General features: G+C 37.2%; 2 protein-coding genes across 5 annotated transcripts in view; both read right to left on the reverse strand.

Annotated features, from left to right (window-relative positions):
* Dck (deoxycytidine kinase) overlaps nucleotides 1-11,957 on the reverse strand; it is a 35,910-nt gene extending 23,953 nt beyond the window's left edge. Inside the window, exons 1-2 of one of the 2 annotated variants that reach the window (XM_004871743.3) lie at nucleotides 8,573-11,957; nucleotides 5,957-6,072 (exon numbers count right to left, since the gene is read on the reverse strand). In XM_004871743.3, coding sequence (XP_004871800.1) covers nucleotides 5,957-6,072; nucleotides 8,573-8,666 — 210 coding nt within the window. In that variant the 5' untranslated portion in view covers nucleotides 8,667-11,957. Of the gene's footprint in view, nucleotides 1-5,956; nucleotides 6,073-8,461 lie in introns of both variants that reach the window. The other variant, XM_087184568.1, reaches the window with a different exon arrangement.
* A 137-nt stretch (nucleotides 11,958-12,094) lies between these two features.
* The window catches only part of Mob1b (MOB kinase activator 1B), an 86,825-nt gene continuing 74,372 nt past the window's right edge, over nucleotides 12,095-24,547 (reverse strand). For 2 of the 3 annotated variants that reach the window (XM_004871742.4, XM_021249807.2), the window contains exons 5-6: nucleotides 21,954-22,117; nucleotides 12,095-17,944 (exon numbers count right to left, since the gene is read on the reverse strand). In XM_004871742.4, the coding sequence (XP_004871799.1) occupies nucleotides 17,867-17,944; nucleotides 21,954-22,117 (242 nt within the window). In that variant the 3' untranslated portion in view covers nucleotides 12,095-17,866. The other variant, XM_087184582.1, reaches the window with a different exon arrangement.

Consider the following 24,547-nt stretch of genomic DNA (forward strand, 5'->3'; position numbering starts at 1 on the left):
GGAAGGAACAAAACAGATGAATGAGGCTCTAGAAAAATTCAAAGCAGAAATAATCTACCAAATAAATACAGAGATGGTGAGCAGAGTAAAAGACATGATTAGAGGCTCTAGAAGAGAAACTGATAAAAAAAAATAGATGAGCTCAGAAACATGCTGGAAGCCAGGAATGCCCAGCATAAGAAAGAAATGGAAACCACGATCGCCAACATAAGAAAGAAATGGAATCCATGAAACAGATTCAAACAGATATTCAGGAGAGTAAAAACTACATTGAAAGCATGCAGAGCAGATTAAAACAATCTAAAGATAGAATATCAGATATAGAAGACAGGATTGCGGTGAAGGACCCTGAAAACAGAGATTTCTTAAAAATAGTAAGGGACCAGGAGAAATCAATTCAACAGCTGCTAGATAATGCAAATAAGAATAATATAAGACTGATAGGAGTCCATGAAAAAACAGAAGAAAGTACAATTGACATAAAAAAACTGTTCACAGAAGTAATAGTAGAAAACTTCCCAGACAGAGGAGGAGAATTGGACATACAGATAAGCGAGGCATATAGAATTCTACCCAGCCATGATCAAAAAAAATCTACACCTAGACATATAATAGTCAAGATCCCAGAAACCCAAAAGAAGAACAAAATCCTACAGGCAGTTAGGGAAAAGAAACAAATCACCCATAAAGGAAAGCCCATCAGAATCACAGCAGACTTCTCAACACAAACCCTCAAATCAAGGAGAGCCTGGAGTCAAGTATTTCAAGCTCTAAAAGAAAACAACTTCCAAACTAGACTGTTGTATCCAGCAAAATTATCTTTCAAAATCGATGGGGAAATTAGATACTTCCATGACAAAGAACACCTGAGAAATTTTAGGAACACCAAACCAGCACTCCAAACAATTCTAAGCAATATCCTACAAAAAGGCAGCAAATGTTACAACTCCATGAGGCTCAACAGAGGGAAGCCACCAGACAAGGTAAGAAATTAAAGGGAGAGGGGGAAAAAGAAATAAGAGCCAACAACAGTAAAACATCATGACAAGGATGAGTCAATACCTCTCAATTGTAACTATCAATGTTAATGGCCTCAAATCACCAATCAAAAGAAGCAGACTGACAGAGTGGATTAAGAAGCAAAATCCAGCAATATGCTGTATACAAGAAACACACCTAACTCAAAAGGAAATCCATAGACTGAAAGTAAAAGGATGGAAAATGGCTCTCCACACGACAGGAACCCAGAAAAAAGGAGGGGTAGCAATCTTATTTGCAGACAAGGTAGATTTCAAAACAAAACTAATCAAGAGAGACAAAGATGGTCATTATATCCTTGTGAAGGGAACAATCCAAGAGGAAGAGATGACAATAACAAATATATATGCACCAAATACTAATGCCCCCAAATATAAAAAACAAATATTAATGGACATGAAAAACCAAATAAGTACTAATACAGTTGTAGTGGGGAACTTCAATACCCCACTATCACAAATAGACAGATCATTTAGACAAAAAATTAACAACGAAATTCTAGAACTGAACCAAGCTATTGAACAAATGGACTTAATCAATATTTACAGAGTGTTCCACCCCATAAAATCAGAATACACATTCTTTTCAGCTGCACACGGGTTATTCTCCAAAATAGACCACATCCTAGCTCACAGGACATGTCCAAGTCAATGTAAAAGAATAGAAATTACCCCCGGTATATTATCAGACCAAAGTGCAATAAAACCGGAGATCAATAACATGAGAAACTGCAAAACTCCCACAAACACCTGGAAATTGAATAACACCCTCCTGAACAACCAATGGGTCACAGAGGAAATTAAAGAAGAAATTAGACAGTTTCTACAAGTAAATGATGATGCCAGTACAACATTTAGGAATCTATGGGACACAATGAAAGCAGTTCTATGAGGGAAATTCACAGCAGTGAATGGCCATATTACGACAACAGAAAGAACTCAGATAAATAATCTAATGCAGAACCTCAAACTCCGGGAAAAAGAAGAAAATAACAAACCCAAAGCCAGCACAAGAGAGGAAATTATAAAGATGAGAGCAGAAATCAATACAATGGAGACTAAGAGAACGATACAAAAAATTAATGAATCAAAGAGTTGGTTTTTTAAAGAATAAATAAAATCGATAAATCTTTAGCCAAAAAGAAATCTTTTTCCTTATCAAAAAAAGGAAAAAGACTCAAATCCATGCAATTAAGAACAAAAAAGGGGAAGTCACAACAGACCCAGCAGATATCCAGAGGATCATCCATACCTACTTCGAGAACCTGTACTCTAATAAAATGGGAAACACAAAAGAAATGGACAGATTCCTAGATACGTATGAATTGCCAAAGTTAAATGAAGACGATATAGAAATTCTAAACACCCCAATACAATGAGTGAAATTGAAAATGTAATAAAATGTTTACCAACAAAGAAAAGCCCAGATCCTGATGGCTTCACTGCTGAATTCTACAAGACATTTAAAGAAGAACTAATGCCATTACTCTTTAAACTCATCAAGAAAATTGAAAGGGAAGCAAGGGTTCCCAATTCATTCCTGGAAGCAAGTGTTACTTTGATTCCAAAACCAGGGAAAGACCCAACCCAAAAAGAGAACTGCAGGCCAATCTCCCTAATGAACACAGATGCAAAAATCCTCAACAAGATACTGGCAAACAGAATACAGAGGGTCATCAAGAAGATCATGCACCCTGACCAAGTCGGATTTATCCAAGGGATGCAAGGATGGTTCAACGTAAGTAAATCAATAAATGTAATACACTATATTAACAGAGTCAAGGACAAAAACCATATGATCATCTCAATAGATGCAGAAAAGGCATTTGACAAAATCCAACACCCATTCATGATAAAAACCCTACACAAAATTGGAATAGAAGGTCTTTATCTCAACCTGATTAAAGCTATCTATGAAAAACCAACAGCCAACATCATACTAAACGGTCAAAAACTGAAAACTTCCACGCTAAAATCAGGAACAAGACAAGGATGCACACTATCACCACTACCGTTTTATATAGTTCTGGAAACATTAGCCACAGCAATTAGAAAAGAGAAAGACATAAAAGGAATAAAGATAGGAAAGGAAGAAGTTAAACTGTCATTGTTTGCTGATGATATGATACTTTACATGAAACACCCAAAAAACTCTACCCAAAGACTTTTTTACTTAATTGACAGATTCAGTAGAGTAGCTGGATATAAGGTCAACACTCAAAAAACAATAGCTTTCTTATACACAGATAGCAGACTCACTGAGAGAGAAATTAGGGAAACAAGCCCTTTTACAATAGCATCCAAAAAAATGAAATATCTAGGAATCAATCTAACAAAGGAAGCAAAAGACCTCTATGCTGAAAACTACAGCACCCTGAAAAAGGAGATCACAGAGGATATAAGAAAATGGAAAGACATCCCTTGTTCCTGGGTAAGAAGAATCAATATAGTGAAAATGGCCATACTTCCAAAACTGCTATATAGATTTAATGCAATGCTGATTGAAATTCCAACAATATACTTCACAGAGCTAGAGAAAACAATCCAACAATTCATTTGGAACCAGAAGACACCTAGAATAGCAAAAGCAATTCTGGGCAACAGAGACACGGCTGGGGGTATCACAATACCCAACTTGAAGCTATACTACAAAGCTACTGTGATAAAAACAACATGGTACTGGCAAAGAAACAGACCCGAGGATCAGTGGAATACATCAGAAGACGCAAAAACAACTTCAGACATACTCAGCCACCACATCTTTGACAAAGGAGCCAACCACTCTCATTGAAGGAAAGATAGCCTATTTAAAAAATGGTGTTGGCAAAACTGGATTTCAACCTGTCAGAGATTAAAACTAGACCCATATCTATCACCATGCACTAAACTGAGATCTAAGTGGATTAAAGATCTAAATATTAAGACAGAAACACTAAACTTGCTGGACGATAAGTTAGGTAGAACTCTTGAAGATATTGGCATAGGAAAAGACTTTATGAACAAAACCTCGGTAGCATGGTAACTAGCAGAAAGAATCAACAACTAGGATTTCATCTTATTGAAAAGCTTTTGCACTGCAAGAGAAACAGAGCTAACAGACAACCTACAATGGGGGAAAAAAATTTTTAGCAGCTGTTCCTCAGACAAAGGGCTACTATCTAGAATCTATAAAGAACTGAAAAAAATCAGACGCCCAAAATTCAAAGACCCAATTCAAAAATGGGCATCTGAAATGAACAGACGTTTCTCAGACAAAGAAGTAAAAGCAGCAAATAAATATATGAAAAAATGTTCAACATCACTGGTCATTCAAGTGATCCAGATGAAAACAACACTGAGATTCCACCTCACCCCAGAAAGAATGGCTACTGTCAAGAAATGAACCAATAACAAATGCTGGCGGGGTTGTGCAGAGAAAGGAACCCTTCTTTGTTGTTGGTGGGAGTGCAGACTGGTGCAACCACTGTGGAAATCAGTATGGAGATACCTCAAAGAACTAGGACCAGAGGTTCCATTTGACCCCTCTATTCCCCTGCTGGGTATCTTCCCCAAAGAATTAAAAGAATCATCCCACAGTGATATATGTGCACCCATGTTCATAGCAACATAGTTTGTAATAGCTAAAACTTGGAAACAGCCCAAATGCCCGTCAACTGGAGACTGGATAAAGAAAATGTGGGGTTTTTTATAAAATGGAGTACTACTCATCCATAAAGAATGAGAAACTCGAGTCATTTATAACTAAATGGATGCATATCAAGGCCATTCTCTTAAGTGAAATAAGACACGTGTAAAAACTGAACAGTTTCTCTAGTGTAAGAAACTGAGTGTAAATAAGGACTAAAAGGATGAATAACTAATAACTGATACTTTGAAATAGGAAAAGGTCCAAAGGGGTAGGGGTGGTGGGAGGGGAAGGGGAAAGGAAAGAATGGAAAGGAAAAATTAGGAGAAAAGAAAACAAAATAGAAATGAAGTATGTAAATAGGGGAGGGTTTAGGGGTGAAGGGCGCACAGGTAATGGGGAAAAAATGAGAACCAAGATACATCATGTAGAGGTACAAGCACCCAAAGATAAATGCAAATGTACTGCATACCTAAAATGTACCAATAAAAGAATTTAATAATAATAAATAATAATAATAATAATATATCCTGAAAGTCTATGATCTTCCTAGCAACTCCTTCTTGTGTATGTGACTTACCTTCTAAATACTGAAGTACCATATGCAGGAAACCTCATAATAGCTCAAAATAATACTTTTCTTAATCTTGTCTTTCTTGGATTAAACACAGTAACTTTCTAGGACATGTTTTCATTTTTAAAGATTTCTTCTTTCAATTTCAATTCTCATTTTCTCAGAAATAAAAATCTTAGCAATCACATTCTGATACAAACACAATCAAAATTTCTACTATAAAAAATGAAATTTAACTGCTATTCCCTTCCTTTTTCACTTCCAATGCAGTATGCACAAGTTCTGGGAAAATGAAAGTTGGTGCCTGGAATCACAGTCTAGTAAGAATGGCAGTACTATACAGAAAAATGAGAGAAATGCTTTTCCCTAAGACAAAAGGTTAGAAAGATAAACTAATAAAAAAAATTCAGCAACCGGGATAGTGTTTTTTGCTTTGTTTTTCTTGTTTCCTTGTTTTAAAAAAAATGAAAAAAGCCACTCAAGAAATTTAATTGGCAATTTAATTTATAAAAACTTTATTAGTGCTTTTAAAAATCTTTTTAAACTTTACTTATATTTTGCATAAATCTTAAATGCATCTTTACATATATATTCATACACCCAGATGAAAATCCAAACTTAAAGCCAGATATAAGTTTTACTGAAAGAGGGATAAAAGCAAAGCGATTAAATATGATCCAAAAGGTTTTTATTTTATTCACTTAAGTTTTATCTTCATACCTCAAATTCACCTTGAGTGCTCTGAACGTTGCACCATCTGGCAACAGGCTCAGGAACCACCTCCCAGTCCTCGCAGACTTGCTTTAGGATATTCACAAATGTTGACTTTCCCGCAGCTGTTGCAAGAGGAAAGGTAAAATTGAGGAAAGAAACCAGGAAAAGAAAAGCCAGACAGACAGTCATCTACCTTGCAAAAGATAAAGAATAACAAACAATATAAAAACAAGAAAAATAAAACCAAATGTCCAACTTCCTATACTTCTTCCCTTTTTCTTCCTCATCCTCCCCCTCTCAACCCTTTCCCTCCCTCTCTTTTTCTTAATGAAAACTGAAAGAGGTCTCTATCCAAATGGGTGGAGCACATTTGTTTGTTATTATTTTTAGCTTAGCAAAGCCATGGAACAGAGGAATTAAAATCCCGGTGAGATTTTAGGAAACACGTTATGGTAGGAGAAACAATCCTCCTAGGCCTGAGGGAGAACTTCCTGGGAAGCACTTAACTAGCTGAGTGACTTCGGGCAAGTCCCAGAACCTCTCTGACCCTATTTTCTCATAATACCAGGAAGACAGCAGCACTATTCTCAAGGAATGTTATGGCTTGTGTCTTGATATACTCCCAAAGCCTCAGGCAGTCATAGGTGGTGCTTTTTCAGAGTTGACTGGATCGAGGGTGTGTGACACTGGGATTGATACATGGTGCAATGTTAGGCTAAAGGGCACTAGGATTAAGGCTGTGAGTGCTACCTGCCTTAAGTAGCCTGGATAAGACAGAGGGGATAGAAAGAGCTGCGGTTGTCCCTTGTTTTGCTACCTTCTGCTCGCCATGAGCTGTTGACCCTCTGCCACCACCACCCCCTCCTCACCCCCCCACTCCCCCACCTCCCCCTGGAGCCAGCTGATTATGGACTGAAACCTCTATAAACTGTGACTAAATAAACCTTTCCTCCTTTAACTTTGGGCACCAAGTATTTTGTCTCAGCAACCAGAAAAGTAACTATGACAAGGAAAAGTGTGTGAGAATCAGTAAACTATCACTACAATGGCAGGGATTCCAGGCTCTTGCATTTTCAAACACTGCCTCTCTAATGGCTTCATTCTTTTAGTCTACAAACACGATCAGTTCTTTTGTACCTAAGACTAATGAAGAAGTAAACAACTCTAAAATCAATATGAAAACACTTCCAATGCCTACAGTTTTAGGACGAGAAATAATGTGATTATTCGTACTACATGGCACACAGAAACCATGGCGAAGAGAACTTATAACACAACTGCATTTGTATAACTACTGACTGCTCTGGAAACAGTTAAGACAAACTGGAGATGGAATGACACATTAAAAACTTATCAGCCAGGCATGATAGTACACACCTGTAATCCTAGCACTCAGGAGGCTGAGGCTGGGGGATCACTGAGAGTTTAAGGCCAGCCTGGGCTATATAGTAAGTCCGGCCTGAACTACAGAGTGAGGCCCTCTACCAAAAAGCCAACAGAGAAAGACAGAAACAAACAAAGAAAAATTATTTCAGGAGTTGAGAAGATTAAAGATGCTTGGGAGAAAATGGATTTCTTTTTTTTTGTTACTGGGGATCGAACTCTGGTCTTTGAACTCTGGTCTTTGTGCTTGCGAGGCAGGTGGAGGAACCAGAGCTAAATCCCCGGCCCTGGATTTCTAAATATGATACGTTGCCTAACTGGGGTTATCTGTTCACATTTCCCTTTAAGATACTTTGTTTACTAGTTTCTCCTGTTTACATATGGTCTTAACCACTAAAAGGCTGTGAGAAATCATAGCAGTAAACACGCATCCTCAAAGAACCTATACTGCTAAAAGGAAACAGGGATCTTTCCCAGTGGGGCCTTTAAACTGGAGCAATAAAATAGGCTTTCTTTGAGGGAGTCTTCAGCTTTCTTGTATTCTTCGGAACGCTTAAAGCACCTGCTTGCTTTGCCTTCTCAAAAAAGCGACTGTGCTTTGAATGTGCCAAACTGTCTGCTGTAATGCATGAATGGCCAGTACTCACGTTGCAGCCAAAAGAGTAAAAATTCTACCAAAACAGGAAGCGTCAAGAGTAGGTTTCCTGTAGTAGGGAATATACAAAAATAGGAATTCGTGTTCACCTTGCAAAATGACATCCATGGTGCAGCATGCGCCCATGAAGGTTAGGAACAGAAACGTTAGCCAGTTAGACCCAGAGTTTACTTGGATGTGGGTAAGGGGATGAGGAATCCTTGCTATTAAGACCAGCAGAAACCTCTTTTCATGTATTTGAATGCTCACATTACTTGTATTAACAATGATTAAAAACTGGAAATAATCCCAAAGCTGCAAAACTGGGGAATAAATTGTGGCAGATCCATGCAATGGAATACTGTCCATCAATAAAAAGGGGAGCTACAGAAACAGGCACATCCACAACGATGCTACAGGAGATCAACTAGACAAAGGCCCGCGTCTCCGCGCGTCCTAGGGGCGCCGAAGCGCGCAGCGCAAGCGACTCTCACCGGAGCGACCGGATGGGCGGCCGGCCTGTGCCCCCGGCCGCACAGAGCTGCAGCCACAGGGAGGCCGGGAGGCGGCGGGGAGTCCGGGTCGGAGGGTGGCGGGCTCCTTACCGATGTTCCCTTCAATGGAGATCTTCGTGACGCCGCGGGAGCCCTCGGAGCTGGGCGTAGGGGACGGGCACACTCTCTTGGGCGGAGTGGCCATTCTTGTGGTGCGGCGGTCTCTCGCGTCGGCGGCGCGGAGGGCAAGAAGAGCGAGGCGCCGAGCTCGCGCGCTGAACCTGCTCAACACTCCAGGGTCGCTCGGCGCCGCGGCCTGGTTTGACTTTGGCGCGCGGAGGCGGCTGCGATGGGGCGGGCCTGGGCGCGGCCCCGCCCACAGGGCGCGCTTTCTTTACCGCCCCACGCGCTCTCCCGCCGGCTGGCGGCACGGCCGTGCGTGCGTGGCCACGTCAGGTCACGTGGGTTTAAAGGGCGGGAGTTCGACAGTTCCGTAAGCGCAGGCGCGGTGGTCGAGCGAGGAAGTAGGAGAAGGGTATTCTGCTGGCTCGTGGGAAGGAGAGGGCCAAGGATGGGACTAGACTCACAGCTTGAGTCCGTGTGGTGGAGTCGGACGGGGTGGCACTGGGGGCTCAGGAGGGGCAAATTGTCTATCGAAACGAAAGGGCTTGCTACTTTTTACCTTGTAACTATCCTCAGTCCTGAAATGCATCTTAAAACTGTTGCCAAAGAAGGGGAAAATGGTGACTTCATTTTCAAAAATTAAAAGCAAAATATTAAAATGAGCCCATGGGAACTTCCATATATTATACGGTTATTTTATGAATATTACTGGTTGTCCCCGCAGTGATTAGCAGCTGGACCCCTTAAAGGCTCAAATAATTGTCGTCAGGTCTGGCAATGGATTGGGGGAAAATGGGGGGGAAGCTACTAGATGTCATATTCCACACCCAAACTTGGGGGACAACGTATTAAATGAAATTTCAGCAACTAGTGAGCGAAGTAAGGCAAACTTCTGAGAACTTTAATAGGGACAAATCTCACTCTGTATCTTTTGAGTTTTGGAAGTGTGGAGTAAAAATTCCACATGATTCACACAAGTCACTAAAGAAGTGTAACACCCTACCAAAGAAGCCCGGCGAGTGGCACATGACTTTGATCCCACAGGAGGCTGAGGCAGGAAGATCTGTGCGATTTCGAGGCCAGCCTGGGCTACATATGGAGTTGAGGGCAGTCTGAACTACATAACGAGGACCCTCAACCCCCAGAAAAAAAGTTTAAGCCCTGGAAAATCAAAAACTAGTTTTAAATCCCAGCTCTGCCAGTGTCTAGTGAGAACGTGAGTTCCTCTCTTAAAAGTATACTTCAAAAATATAAAGGAAGCCAGGCGCAGTAGTGCACACCTGTAGGAAGATCGCCGTGAGTTCCAGGCCAGCCTGAACTGCATAGCGAGACCCTGTCCCAAAAAACAAAACAAATATAAACGAAGCAAATGAAGGGAATAGAGAACCCAGCTAGCTCTCTTAGCGTTAAATCCAATATGATGTCCCATTTTCCTACAGTCTGATATAGCAAGGAAGAGACTCTAGAAAAGCACTTTTCAAGACACCTTCCACCATAATCCCTTACCTGAAACCTTTATAGGCAGATGTTTTGGAATTCAAAATCTTACCAAAAATTACAGTGCATATGTTGCATATAAGTAGCCACTTACAGAGGTGTTAAATGTACTGATATTTTGCAGTGAAACAGGGTTTTCACTTTAAGTGAGATAGACTTACAGTTCAGTTTGCATTGAATTCAGTTGTTTCCTAACCTCCAGAAAATATTTTCAACTTGGTGTGATGGTGCATGCCTGGAATCCCAGCACTCTAGGAGGATAAGGCAGGAGGATCACAAGTTTGAGCCCCGCCCAGGGAACTTTTGAGACACTGTTTCAAACTTTTAAAAAGGGCTAGGGATGTAGCTGTGTGAAGGACCTAGGTTCAGTCACCAGTACCAAAAAAAAATTTCCCCCCAACTTTGTAGATTTTAGAACTGCAGATAAAAGAGTATTAAGCACCCACCCAGTCAGAGGAGTGTTCCTTGCCAGAAATCTTACTACCCCTTCAGTTTGGGAATTCTTCCCTTGTTCAAACTGTAAGGAAAATAGAGTTGTGTATTGGGGAGGCTGAGGCAGGAGGATAGCTTGAACTCAGGAGTTGCAGGCCAGCAAGACCCCATCTCAAAAAAAGTCTTGTTAATATAGATTTATTATGAAAACTCTAAACCAACCCACTCAGAAAATGAAAACAAAGGCAGAAAAAGTAAAAGGCCTTTAACACTGATTATAGTAATAGACAGATACAGCCTATCATTTGTCCATACCACACCAATACTTCTGTGTAGCATTTAGCAGCGTAAGCGTAGTTATAAATTTCCCCTTGCAACTTTCTTTATTGTCTAGAAAACAAGGATTCAGAAGCCATCATAATAAAACATGAGTGAGAGTCAGGATGCTTCTAACAAATCTGAAATGTGAAAGCAAAATAACATACTAGAAGAGCACAAGAGCCATAGCTTAGCGAAGGAAGATATATTTTGCTGCATGCTTATAAAGGTAAACCGAGCTCATTAGGAAAATGTGATGCTGAATTCATTACTTTGAAACAAAAACAGCCCAGCATGGTAACACATGCCTGTAGAATGTGTTACCCACTTGGGAGGCTGAGGCAGGAGGGTCACCTCAAGTTCAAGGCCAGCCTGCACTACATAATGAGTTCAATACCAACTCTAAACTACATAGTGAGACTGTGTCTCAAAAATCAAAAAAGGAAAAGTATGTACAGTCTTTTGGTAAAATTTCCATTAAGCACGGTTGTTTAAAACTTTAAAAGAATAATCACTTAGACCTTATGTGTTGCCAAAAATGCATCATTCCAAGCACTGTTATATGAAGAATTAAAAATTTACATTCAAGACAATAGAGGTAAGTTAACCTAATTACCAAAATTAATTTTTACTGTACACGAGTATGTATTTCTTTATATACAGCACTTTGTAAATACTGTTAACAAGCAAAATAATGAAGTGATTTTAAATCATGCAGACTGTCCACATCAGCATGGACTGGCATTTCGACTCCCTGTCTTTTCCATAAATACCATTAGTGACTTAAGACGGGAGTGGCCACTACCATCAAAATATAGTTACTCTGAAAAGTCCAAGCACAAGTGCCTCTGAAATACATACTTCTAATAATGCTCTAAATACACATTTCCTTTCAGAATTTAAGTATCAGGGTGATTCTCCAGTATTGTTCATTAGTATTTAATGATAAAGACGAAGTATTAGATATTATCTTAGCTTGAAGGAAATATCCACAAATCATTGTTTTGCCTCATTAACTTCAAGTTCAGGCATTTTAAGGCTTTTTAAACCAAGATCAAATCAATGATGAACAATTTCTAAGCATTAGTTTTCTAGTCTGTAACACAACAATACACTAACATCCAGAGTTGTGAACACTACAGAAAATAATGCTGAAGAGCTCTGAAATGCTCAGCATATCCCATACGACTTCAGTTTCTCATGGAATGGGCTTACTGTGGGACTACCTATTGTAAAATATAAATAACAGCAATGCAGTCAGGATTCATGACCAAACATAACTTTATTGATTTTTTTCTTATAAACATTGTTTCTTCCTTTTAAAAAATCTAGAATTTAAATACTTCCCATCCCAAGTCTGTATACAGTATTTACAACTTTCAAATAAAACATATTACAGATACGATATTCAGATCCCCCTTTAAAATAAAAATGATGACAAACTTTGATCAGTAACTACAATTTATGTAATCTTGGCACAGCTTAAAATAGAGCAACCATGTTGCATTTCATATTTTAGACTATTTCTCCCCTTCCAGCTATGTACTTTTTCTCCTGGTGGTATTGGGGATTGAACCCAGGAATCTTGCGTACAAGACAAGTATTCTACCACTAAGCTACAGCCGCACCCCTTTTTATTTTTTATTTGACAGTGTCTCACTAAATTGTGCAAGCTGGACTCAAACTTAGAATCCTCCTGCCTCGGCCTCCTTAGTACCTATAATTACAGGCAGGCACCACCATATCCAGCTTCCAGCTATTAATCTCTGGGACAGCAGGATCTTTATCTTTGTGCACTCTCTTAAATACCTGCACAATGTAAATGCTGTCCCATGCTACTAACACTTGACAGCAGCATTATGCCTCTTCTTTTCTCTTCAGAAATGATTCCTATTTAAAATGTAAGTGTTCTCATATTTAGTGTATTCTCTCTCAACCTAGATTTCATGACACTGCTTCTAGTGGTGATTTTAAGTAACGAAAGTATAGGAAAAATTCAAATAGAACAAAGTATTTCTTAAAAGGTTAGTGTCCTTACCACCCTGGTTATGCATGTACAAAAATAACAAATACAATTTAGTGGGTGTAAAAAGCTGTTTTCCCATAAACAGTCATTTCTGCAGACCAATTAAAGGAGAAAAGTTCTCTCATGAAAACGCACTGATCTATTCTAAACATGCACAACTAAGTGTTTCAGAAATAAATAAAAACTAAACTTGTGCAAAACTTTAAGAATCATCCATGTATGGTATATGAAAGTTTATTATATCACTAATAAGCTCAGTTTCGGTAACACATTTAAAGAAAGTTATCAACCATAAAAACTGATGTGACAATAAGTACTTCAAAATCACTAACAATGAAAACCTACCATATCAACCTAAATGGTTTATTTCCATGTGTGTGCACGTGTATGTGCACGCACACATTAGTCCCTCAAAGGGAGATGAATAAGAAAACACAGCTGGAAAAGGTCAATGATTTTACTACTGTTCAGAATAGAAATATATGCAAAAAGAGAAACTTGCTTTACAATTATAAAACACAGAGCACCCAAAATTCTAATCTGTATTTTATCTTTTGCAAAAATAAATTAACTTAAAGTGGCAGACTGGGAGGGCATTTTAACACTTTCAGAATGCTTATTATTATGAAATCCTGAAAATTTCAAATCATCTGCAGTCAGAATTTTGTTACATGTTAAACTTTTCCATTAAATCGTGAGACAGCTGTACCTCTATCATCTCAAACACAATTAAGATGATAGCTGGACCAAAGTCATTCTTACAGTAAATCTTAACATTAGGACAAACCTTGAAATTTCAATTATTTTAAGAGGTCCTCAAAGTATAGATCTGTTCATAGGAATTGGTATATTTTTTAAAATCCCAGGTAAGTTTCAAAATAAGAGAACTCTGCAAAATATGCAGACATATTTCCGATTCACAAATAATTTTTGGCCCACATTTTTCTGAAAAACAAATTTTAAAGTTTTAAGTGATATATGAAATAGTTATAAAATTCTCAGTATTTTGTGGTATCTAGGCTTAAAACTGAGCATAATTAGTACATAGAACTTATCCCAATTTGCTTGTGCAACAATCCCCAGTCTTTAAAGTCAAATTGTTCATTTGAGAAAAAGTATGTTTTAAAAAAGGATGGAGGTAAAAGCTTTGTTTCCTTAAAACTATTTTAAATATTGAGTCTATTTTTCCATATTCTCCAACTCAAAACTATCATACAGTAGTCACAGGTAGAATTCAAAAGTTTTCAGGAAAGAGGATTAAAAACTAGAAAACAAGTTCTAGAGAAAAAATTAGGATTTTAAAAAAAAGTTTAACTGTAAGACAGTTAAAAGAAAATTTTTTAAAAAGCCTACACATCCAAATGGTACTGTCCACTCGAAAATAGTGACACCAAGAAACCAATGATGCAAATAATGCTTAAAACATTCTCTTCTACCGATTCAGAGGCTATGACATTCTTTTTAATTTCCCTAGTGGCTTCTCAAAAAACAACCAAGTTACTAGATTGGGTTTGATGATTAAGATAGGTTGTATTAAGCTGCCAAAAAATTTTCTGTGCAACTAAAATGATGAAGTGGTTGTCTTGCATAGTCACAAGCTAATTCTCATAGCATCTCTAAAGGAATTCTAAAAGCATTAAGATTTGCAGGATAGCTGTAATGAGTAGTCCTTCCAAGGGAACTACTCTGAAGATCAACTGATTTGGATGTTAAGGTATGACATACCCATTTTAAAATAAAGTTCTACAACTTAAATACATTCATCTCATAGTCTACCATTTTAGTGGTTATCAAAACCTCTCTCAGAGAGGGTGTAGACAAAGCTATAAAAGAAATCTGTCATTTTCCCATATGCAGGAAAAATGTTAATACATAAAATGGAATCTGAAGATTACATATGTAAAATATAAATACCCACATCATCTCTATTTCCTGGTAAGAGATTTTAGTGCTTCATCTATCCTGATTAGCCATGCAGTAACACAGTATGAAATATATTTTACCCTAACCATATCTTCTACCCCAATACATTTTATGCTGACCATTTAGAATTTACAAACGATTAACAGGGAAAGTAGAGGTAAATTGTGCGATACATTATCCTCCAAAGCCACCAACTAACTAATACGTGCTTAATTGTTTCAGTGTTGGTCTACTGCCATGGTTTTTATAGGAAATGGAAGTCGGCAAATGAAAGCCAGGAGCACCATCTACTGCTGATTTTAAAAATCTCACTCTTTCTGGTATTAATTTTTCTCCACCACCACTAGTCCATCATTTAAAGTAATTTCTCAAACTTCCATCAATTCAACATTTAAGCAAGTTGCTATGAGTGCTAATAATACCTTGTTAAATTACTACTTTACATTTCACGGGATGCTGTAATCAAAAAAGGATGAGAAAACTTCTGCTTTACAACTCTGTATAAAGAAAAGGGGGAAAATAATTTGGTTATAAATTAAAGATCTGAAAAGAATCTAAATAGACATTTATAAGCAAGCTCTGCACTAAAGTCTAGCTTTGATCCTTATTTTGTAAAGGGCATCTTCCTCTTACATGTAGGAACCAACCAAAGCAAAGCAACTTTATTAAGTCAGTTCTTCTCCTCTGCTCTGGTGAGAGTTTCCTTTCTTGCAACAACCTAACACCATGTACGATGCCAGGCATCTCCCTACTCTTTGTTACCACATATAAACACATACATATATACATACATATATATATATATCCATATATGTGTGTGTATGTGTGTATGTATGTATATGTGTATATATATATATCCTTGCTTCTCAATAACTGAATAAATGAATACTCAGAAACAGGCACCTGAGATTCTGGCAAAGTAAAAGCAAATTCCTGTCCACATACAGCGGGAAAGTAAATCCTACTACCAAATATTAATTTGTGGAAATATTTTCCCATTTCTACAGTGTACTACTATATAAGGGTTAAATGAACAAAAACAATTTTCTTATTCTCTCTATATTTGGCTACTGCAATCCTTTTGTTACTAGACTGACAGGAAACCATTTGATATGGAAGACTAGTTGAGGAATTGTGTTTCATTTCCCTTATATAGATAGGACTCAAAAATCATGATATCAAATGTCTGAACCAGCCCACAGTGGTTACTATTATCTATTCTGTGTTCTAAAAGGTTTGTTCTAAGAAAATCAGCTAGCTTTTGTTGCCACGTATAATTAAACATTACTAGTAAACATTTGCTTCTGTTAGGCCCTCCTGTTACTTCTACTGTTGATACTTAGTACATTAACTGCTAGAAATGAAATGGAGAAAAAGGCAGTTCCTAGTGATCCAAATTGTAAAAGTGTTAAACTGTATCACTCACTGCTCTACTTATTGACAAAAACAAACTTACCTTCTTTTCTAGCATTTTTAATCTATTCAGAGCAAGGACTTCTGTTCTACAAGCATGTTTCTAACTGGAGGAATGGTACATATTTCTAACTGAAGAAAGCAAATTTACCAAAAATGATAAAACTAAAACTGGAAATCTGAAAGGGTATTTCTCAAGAACAAAACTGAAGTGAAAAAATTACTATTTATTTTTAAAACTAAGTTTCTGAACTTCTTATTGGTAGTACTAATCCAGTAGGAAGTCCTGGCAACTAAAATTTTAACTACTGAATTAGCATTTGCATTGTTTGATATCAGTGCAAAGAAAAAGATTCATTTCACAATAGAAAAATCAGAAGTCAAAATGCTTCAAACTGGGCCTATAATATGCAAAGAAGGTACTATATATCATTTCAAAATGACAGGAAATACCAGATCCATTCACTGAATGGAAATGCTGAAAAAGTGATCAGTTTTCTCAAACAGTCCTTAAATCCATGCTTAATGTCTTTCCCTAAAATCAATAATGTATTTTTAACTTCTCATGGAAGTTGATTCCTAAAAGAAAGTAACTGATTAAAATCTTAACATCATTCTATTCAAGAGTTTTAAGACAAAACTTTCTAGAACTTAATTCCACATATTTAATTCCATCCCTAACTCCCCATACAAACTAATCCCCTTCCCTAGCCAAAAACACTCTTCTACCCCCTACTCTTCAAAGTAAGTGGTTATTCTGCAGACTTATGGCTCATTTGGAAACTGCTAAGAAGCCTTACAGTTGAGAATCACCTCTGAAGATGGCAATCCTGTACATAACCTGAAGTTTAGTACCCACAGTGCAGTTAACATGCAGAAAGAAGCCAAAATGCAATAGATATTACATTTTAACATCCTCAAGTTTCAATATCACAGATATTAAGAATGGAAAAAGACCTGAATATAGTATTTTAAGCATTTGTTGAATAGAATATATTACTGTCAATATCAAAAATAATTAAGAAATACTAATTTTTTTGTTTTATGCATACCTTTACAAATGTTTCTTCAATGTAGTAAAAGCTGGAGAACACCAATTTAGGTAAACTATGGCTTTTTATCATAGATTATTTTACAGTATGCACCAGTAAGTGCCCTGGATAGTAATCTTAATATTGTTTCAAGCCCTGTTCAGTTTTGTCTGTGCTTTGCATCTCAGAAGTGAGCCTGCCAAGGCACTTAAAAACAAGTCTCTTGGGGACTTCACAATGTGCCAAGATTTATACAACACAGAATCCCATCCATCAGCATTTTCTTCCAGCACACAGTATTATTAAAACTCCTTGGGCCAGGGATTTAGCTCAGTGGTTCTGCTGCCTGCCTCACAAGCGCAAGGTCCCAAGTTCAATCCCTGGTACCAAAAAAAAATCCAAAGTCATGTTTAAAAAAAATACTGTAAGCCACTAAGACAAAAACTTACTCCTTTCAAATGGAGAGAATGGTTCTTGGCTTCCTCTACCAATAGAGTATGTTTTAAGATATTCAGAACAAAGAAAAGAGAACCCAACAAGCCACCCAGACCCAAGACAAAATCCAGATAAAATATGACAAACACCCCAAACACACTCCACACAGCTTCATTTGAGGAACAGTTTGCATAGCTCTGCATGCTTTTATCTATCCTTTGAGGTGAGCTTTTCAATCAGTTCTTGGAGTGGTGCAAGTTCCCTTCTATCAATAAGGTTGAACTCCTATGCAGAAAAAAGACAAAAATATTATTTGCCTCTCATTCCACAGCAGATTACAATTGACATCTGTTGAAGATTAGCTTTTGAAATAAAAGATTTGAAAAAAATTTTGAGTATTTGCTCTGTGTCCAATGAAATCACTCAACCTCTCCTGATACTATGTTTTTACATCTAATATTAAGTCCTAACAGCAAATAAATACATGACAATATGTTCAACATCACTGGTTATTCGAGAAATGCAAATTAAAACTACGCTGAGATTCCATCTCACTCCAGAAAGAATGGCTGCTATCAAGAAATGAACCAGGCTCAGGATTTAGCTTAGTGGCACCATGCCTGGCAAGTGCAAGGTCCTGAGTTCAATCCCCAGTACCAAAAAATGAAATCAATAACAAATGTTGGAGGGGCTGTGGGGAAAAAGGAACCCTTCCCAACTGCTGGTGGGAGTATAGACTGGTGAAACCACTATGGAAATCAGTGTGGAGATTCCTTAAAAAACTAAAACTAGAGGTTCCATTTGACCCAGATACTCCTCTTCTTGGTATTTTCCTGAAAGAATTAAAAGCATCATACCACAGCAATATATGCACATCCAATGTTTATAGCGGCACACTTTGTAATAGCTAAGCTAAATCTTGGGAACAGCCCAAATTTCCATCAACTGATGAATGGATAAAAAAGCATATGTTTTTTATACAATGTAGTACTACTTTGCCATAAAGAAGGATGTGCTTCAGACATTTATAGCTAAATGGATGGATCTTGAGACCATACTCTTAAGTGAAATAAATCAGACATACATGTTTAAATACCACATTGTTTCTCTGATGTGAGAAACTAAAAGTGAAAATAAGGACTAAAATGTGTAACAGATGTTGGGAGATGGGAAGAAAATGTTCAAATGGGAATAGGAACAAGGAGGGAGGAGGCAGAAGGAGGGGGCAAGAAAAAAAGTGAAAATAGAAGGAAAAAAATGGAAACTAAGCTTTTGTACATAGGGGGGATGAAGATGGAGGGGAGGGGGGGAAAGACACGGATATACCATGTGCAGGTGCAAATTCCCTATAATAGGTATCATTATGTATGCTTAAAATGCACCAATAAATGTTTTGTTATTTTTTTAAAAAAATATTTAATCCCACCCTCATGACTAAGGACGAAATGTAATCATTGATGTTAACCATGTTATGTAATTCCTGGCACAAAGTAAAATTTAATACATGGGAGTGGCTGCTCATCTTTTTAAATAACCTAGGCACCATTTAAACATTATCAACCAAGTAGGGATTTTAAAAATGTAGTTTATCATGCAAACTTGAGCATTACATGAAGAGTAAAAACTTGATTATAAATAAATATATCTGAGGAGGCAGGGATTTAGCTCATTGGCACCACGCCTGCCTCGCAAGCGCAAGGTCTTGAGTTTGATCCCCGGTACCAAAAATAAATAAATCCATAGGATCTCATAAAATATGGTATGAGAACAACACGAATAAGTAGAATACACAAATGACAAAATCCTGCAAAGAACAAATGAGAACTGCCAGGTTAATTTGTGCTTTGGGGTGATTGTGCTTTGTTTGGGGTACTGGGGATTGAACCCAGGGCCTTCCAATGCTAGACGTATGCTCTATCACTGAACTACAATTGCAGCAATTAATCCGTGCTTCTTCTGAAGTTCCACCTTAGTACCAAAAAAAAAAAAGAAAAAAGTCTCACCCTTGTGACTCTCACCTCCTGATTTAATTCATTTATTACATGTGCCGAACAACTCAATAAGAACAGAGAAGCATTAAGGTGCATTAAATTAGCAGGCTCACTCCTAAGATTTGTGGAGTATGGGCCAAGAACACAAAGGGACACATATCAAGTGACTAAAAGTATTAAATTTACATTAAGCTGATGTTTTAAATAAATCACTCTGTGCTCTTACCTTGACAAAATATACCTTCATAGTGATCAGGAAAACAAATTCAAATTTATAATTCTTCAGATTCCTCGGATTACTACACAGAAAATAGTAACAGAAAGAGACCCCTCAGGAAACCTTCCTGCTCTTTTTTTTTTTTTTGAGTCAGGGTGTCACTAAGTATCCCAGGCTGGCCTCAAACAATCCTCCTGCCTCAACCACCTGAGTGCTGGGATTACAGGCATGTGCCACCATACCTGGCTCTCCCTGCTCTTCTAACACCTAGCTCCATCCTGAACCTCAGAGTGCCTCATGCAAGCAATTATGGACACCCTGGCTGACATATCTGGGTAATATCCACATATCCTTACAAAAAAACCTGTCATCTGGCTACTCTTCAGGCCTATAAGTATACCTATCAGAGATGTGTTCTATCCTCCAAAGAATAAACTCAACGAAAAGCATCATAGACCCTAACGATGCACTTGGGACCTCGGAGGCAGAGAATTCCCGGATCTCAGGTATTCCAGGATACCCTAGAAGAGATCTAGGTAAGTATTTGGTCGGAGCTACAGCTAGAGAAGGACCAGGGCAAGATTTTCTAAGTTACTGGGCCCAGAAAAGGTACCATTCAATCAAAGAGTGATACTATATAACTAATAAATTCACAATTTCCTGAAATGTCGTTATGATCAGATACGGTAAATGCTATGTATCAATCCCCTACTACTTGCTAGGACTTAGAAAACATAGTGCACTCTATGACTATAGAGAGCAAAGTAAAACTAACCCTTGTACAGGGAAAATATACTCTTCTAAACCACTAAAACCCCATCTTTAGCAATCATGTTCTACCCACGCCATAGCACAGATACAAATTCTAGGATGTTTCTTGTGTTCCTGGAAGCCCACAGATGTAGTATTCTTCAAAGCAACAGTTTTGGCAAATTATAACATCTTAAAAAGTGTTTCTATGATGAAAGTGAGATATAAAATATTTGCCTTCAGTGTGAAAAGTATGTATAGAGGGAAAATGGACACTTTTTTTAGTGTAGATGGGAAGTAAAAAAGGCATTTATACACATATGCCCACAGATACACATACACAACATAACTTCAAACTTTGTGTTTCTTCTGGTTACCCACTCTCAACCTCTACACCAAAATAATAGATACATGCATACATATATACACAAACTGGTCAGCTCATCCATTTCCAACACTTTCTCATTTTTGCTTATTATTTCTCTAATTAGAGAATTAGGTAAGAATATTCTCACTAATCTTAGTCTACATGTGTAAAGCCAGTTCTTTGAGGTCTAAACATAACTTGCAAGATCGATCAAAGACTAATGGACCTCTAGAACAGAAATACACTCTGGGTTTTTCTTCCATCATACTTAAAATTACTTAGAATGTGGTTTGAAAAAGGAGAACAAAAGAGGTACAATATTCAAAGTGTCCGGGACAGATACAAATAAATGGAGGGTTAAAGAGCATGGAATTAGTACTGAAGGGCTCATGAGATCAAATTCATCTCCAGATCTACCCAACTACTCAGATTCCTTATCTAGCCCTGCACATGGCCTGGTAACTGAAGCAAACACAAAGCAAGACTTCATAGAGCCATTTTAGACTTGCTTGCCATCAACCTGAGGACTAATGAAACTCAGAATCAAAATGCCAGTCTTTCTCATCCCAGAAAGCATAGGAGATGCAGACAAAATGGCAAGTTCTATCCTGACAGTGTACACAGTCATCACAGAGCTCTGAAGGTAAAGATATACACTGAGCTGTGATGGCGAACCTTTTAGAGACAAGTGCCCAAACTACAACCTAAAACCCACTTACTGCAAGGATCCAACACTACAATTAGTTTTGTTTTTTTTTTTTCGTACCGGGGATCGAACTTGGGACCTTGTGCTTGCTGTGCAGGCCTTGGAACCACTGAGCTAAATCCCCCCTGCCCCCAAATACTGAAGTTTTAGCTTAGAAAACACAACTCACATATTAACATCTTTTGCCTTAAAAACAAGTATCAGGCATGCCATAGGTTCACCACCATTGCACTAAACAGTAAAGGCTTCTTAATCCAACCTACCTGGACAAAAAATATAAAGTGCTTGAAAGATGTATTGAGATGTGCTTCCTCCTGAAGCTGGATCACAGGGTCAAAATGTTGATGATAAATGTGAGCATAAACCCTAAACAGACGTTTGAGTATAGTTTTTGCCACAGACATGAAGTTCTTTGGGAATGGAACACCTGGTAAAGAGATAAACAATGCCCTCTATTAAATAAAAGAACAAAGCACCATGATTTTATTATTGGCATCAAATCGCAACATAAATTGATAAGGCTGAAAAGAAGCGGTATTTATGAATTACTATTTTATATACCTGTGATGCCTTTCAAAAGTTCTCAACATGTAATGAAAATAATTCTGGTTTCTGTGGCGTAACAACTAGTCTTTATCAGAGCCTGCTGTACCCTAACATACTACTACTTTACTAAAATGAAATGTTCTTGCCGTCAAGTCATAATACAAATATGTGCTCAATAGGAATGCACTGTGTTCAGTTCTGTTTAAAATGCTTGTAAGCTATTTCAGACTTTTTCTAAACAAATTATTGCATTACTACTCCAGGTTTATATTGGTCCCCAAGTTAAGTGCAATCTCTGTTCAATTAGGCTATTTTGTGAATCACAGCATTTTTACAGCCTTAAAGAGATATAAAACTAGAAAATATATAATCCCTGTGGAGAAAAAAGGGTCCTTATACATTGTTGTTGGGAATATAGACTGGTAAACCATTTTGGAAAACAGTATGGGGGTCCTAAAGAAATTAAAAACACTGCCTTGTAAGTGCAAGGTCCTGAGTTCAATCCCCGGTACCAAAAAAAAAAAAAAAAAAAAAAAAGAAGAAATGAAAAACAATTACATGATTCTGCAATCGCATTTCTGAGTGGTACATACCCGAAGGAAATTAAAACACCACATCACTAATATCTGCACTCACATGTTCACTGCAGCATTACTGACAATTGCCACAACATGGAAACAATCTAGGTATCCAACAACACATGAATAGATAAGGAGTTGTGAGATACTCACCCACACAGAAATAATATTCATTCAGTGTTACAAAGGCAGAAATCTTGCCTTATATCACAACATGGATGGACTTGGTAAACATTATGCTAAGTATAAGCCAGGCACAAAAGCAAAAATTTTGCACAATCTCACTGACATTGGAGAAAAAAATATTAAATAAAACTGTAGTCATCCCAGTACCAAAAAAACAAGACTGTAGTTATCAGAGGTGGCAGGTGGAATATGAGATATACGTCAAAGGATACAAAGTAGCAAATACTCAGGATGCGCAAGTCTAAAGCTCTAATGCACATGATCACTATATTTAAAATAATGTATAAAATTTTTTAAAATTAAAAAGTCATATTCTTTATTAAACTAGCTAAAAGTTCCAAACTGGCATAACAGCCAAATACTAGTACTGCTAGGTTTCATGTCTTAACTTTGCCCACTGCTCATTTAAAAATATAGGTCACAAGGGAACACAAGACAAACCAAAATGAGAGTATTCTATAAAGTAATGTGCACTTTTCAAAAATATCTTTATGAAAGACCAAAAAAGACTGCAGTACACATATTCCAGAAGACCAAGGGAGATATAATAGGAAAAAAAAAAAATCAAAGATTTTCTTTTGTTATTAAAGGATATTATATCTAAAACCTGAAACAAATGAATAACATCTACAGATTACAGAACAGTATATTGGTGTTAATTTCCTGATTTTGGAAGTTATACTCTGATTTTCTAAGGAAATACATATTAAATTACTTCTGGATAATGAACTAGAAGTAACATTCTCAAATGAGTCAGGAAAATTAATGAATAGTGGAATGGGGGAGGAAAAAGTAAAATAATATAGATGAAGAATCTATAAATCTTTGTAGGACTCTTGCAAATTTTCTGAATGTCTGAAATTGGTTCAAAATGATAAGAGATAAGGTGAGGACAATTATTCAAATCCACTAGTTTATATATACATACATATGTAAGACAAGTCTTGAAAACTAGCTCATTCACTGTAAAAGTTCCAAAAATGGTTAACATATTTTTAAATGTTAAAATACTTCATAACTATATTGTTGTCTTCTCTACCACACCCCTCTTTCAAAAACTGAAATAAAATGTAGTCAAAAAAGTTGTCTTAATAATATTAGAAGAGCAAATTCTTCGCTTTCTTCAGAAAACAGTTGTAATAAGTTTGAGAAGGTAAGAATATATAAACTGTCTAGAAGTGAACAATTTCTACTTGAAAAATCTCCCCTTAAAAATAAATGTAAAAAAGTAAAAGTCAGGCCAGGGACTTAGCTCAGTGGTTCTACCACCTGCCTTGCAAGCACAGGGTTCTGAGTTTGATCCCTGGTACTAAAAAAGAAAAAGTCATTCAAACTTAATAAAAAACCAACCCCTCAAATCTTATTTTCTTTTTGTTTTCAAATTCCTTAAGATTCATTTTCTGGGTCATAAAATCAAAACTTTCTCTTTGCCACAAATATAAAACTATATACAAGCCATATAAACTTGTTCCAAAAGTAAGAATTAAATGGCCCAAGAACCACTGCACTGAAGCCAAGACTGCCCCCAATGCCCTAGAATAACCACG

This window comes from Heterocephalus glaber, unplaced genomic scaffold (assembly GCF_053883595.1).
Source record: "Heterocephalus glaber isolate CG9 unplaced genomic scaffold, H.glaber_assembly_v1.0 deba00000281, whole genome shotgun sequence".
NCBI classification, from domain to species: domain Eukaryota; kingdom Metazoa; phylum Chordata; class Mammalia; order Rodentia; family Bathyergidae; genus Heterocephalus; species Heterocephalus glaber.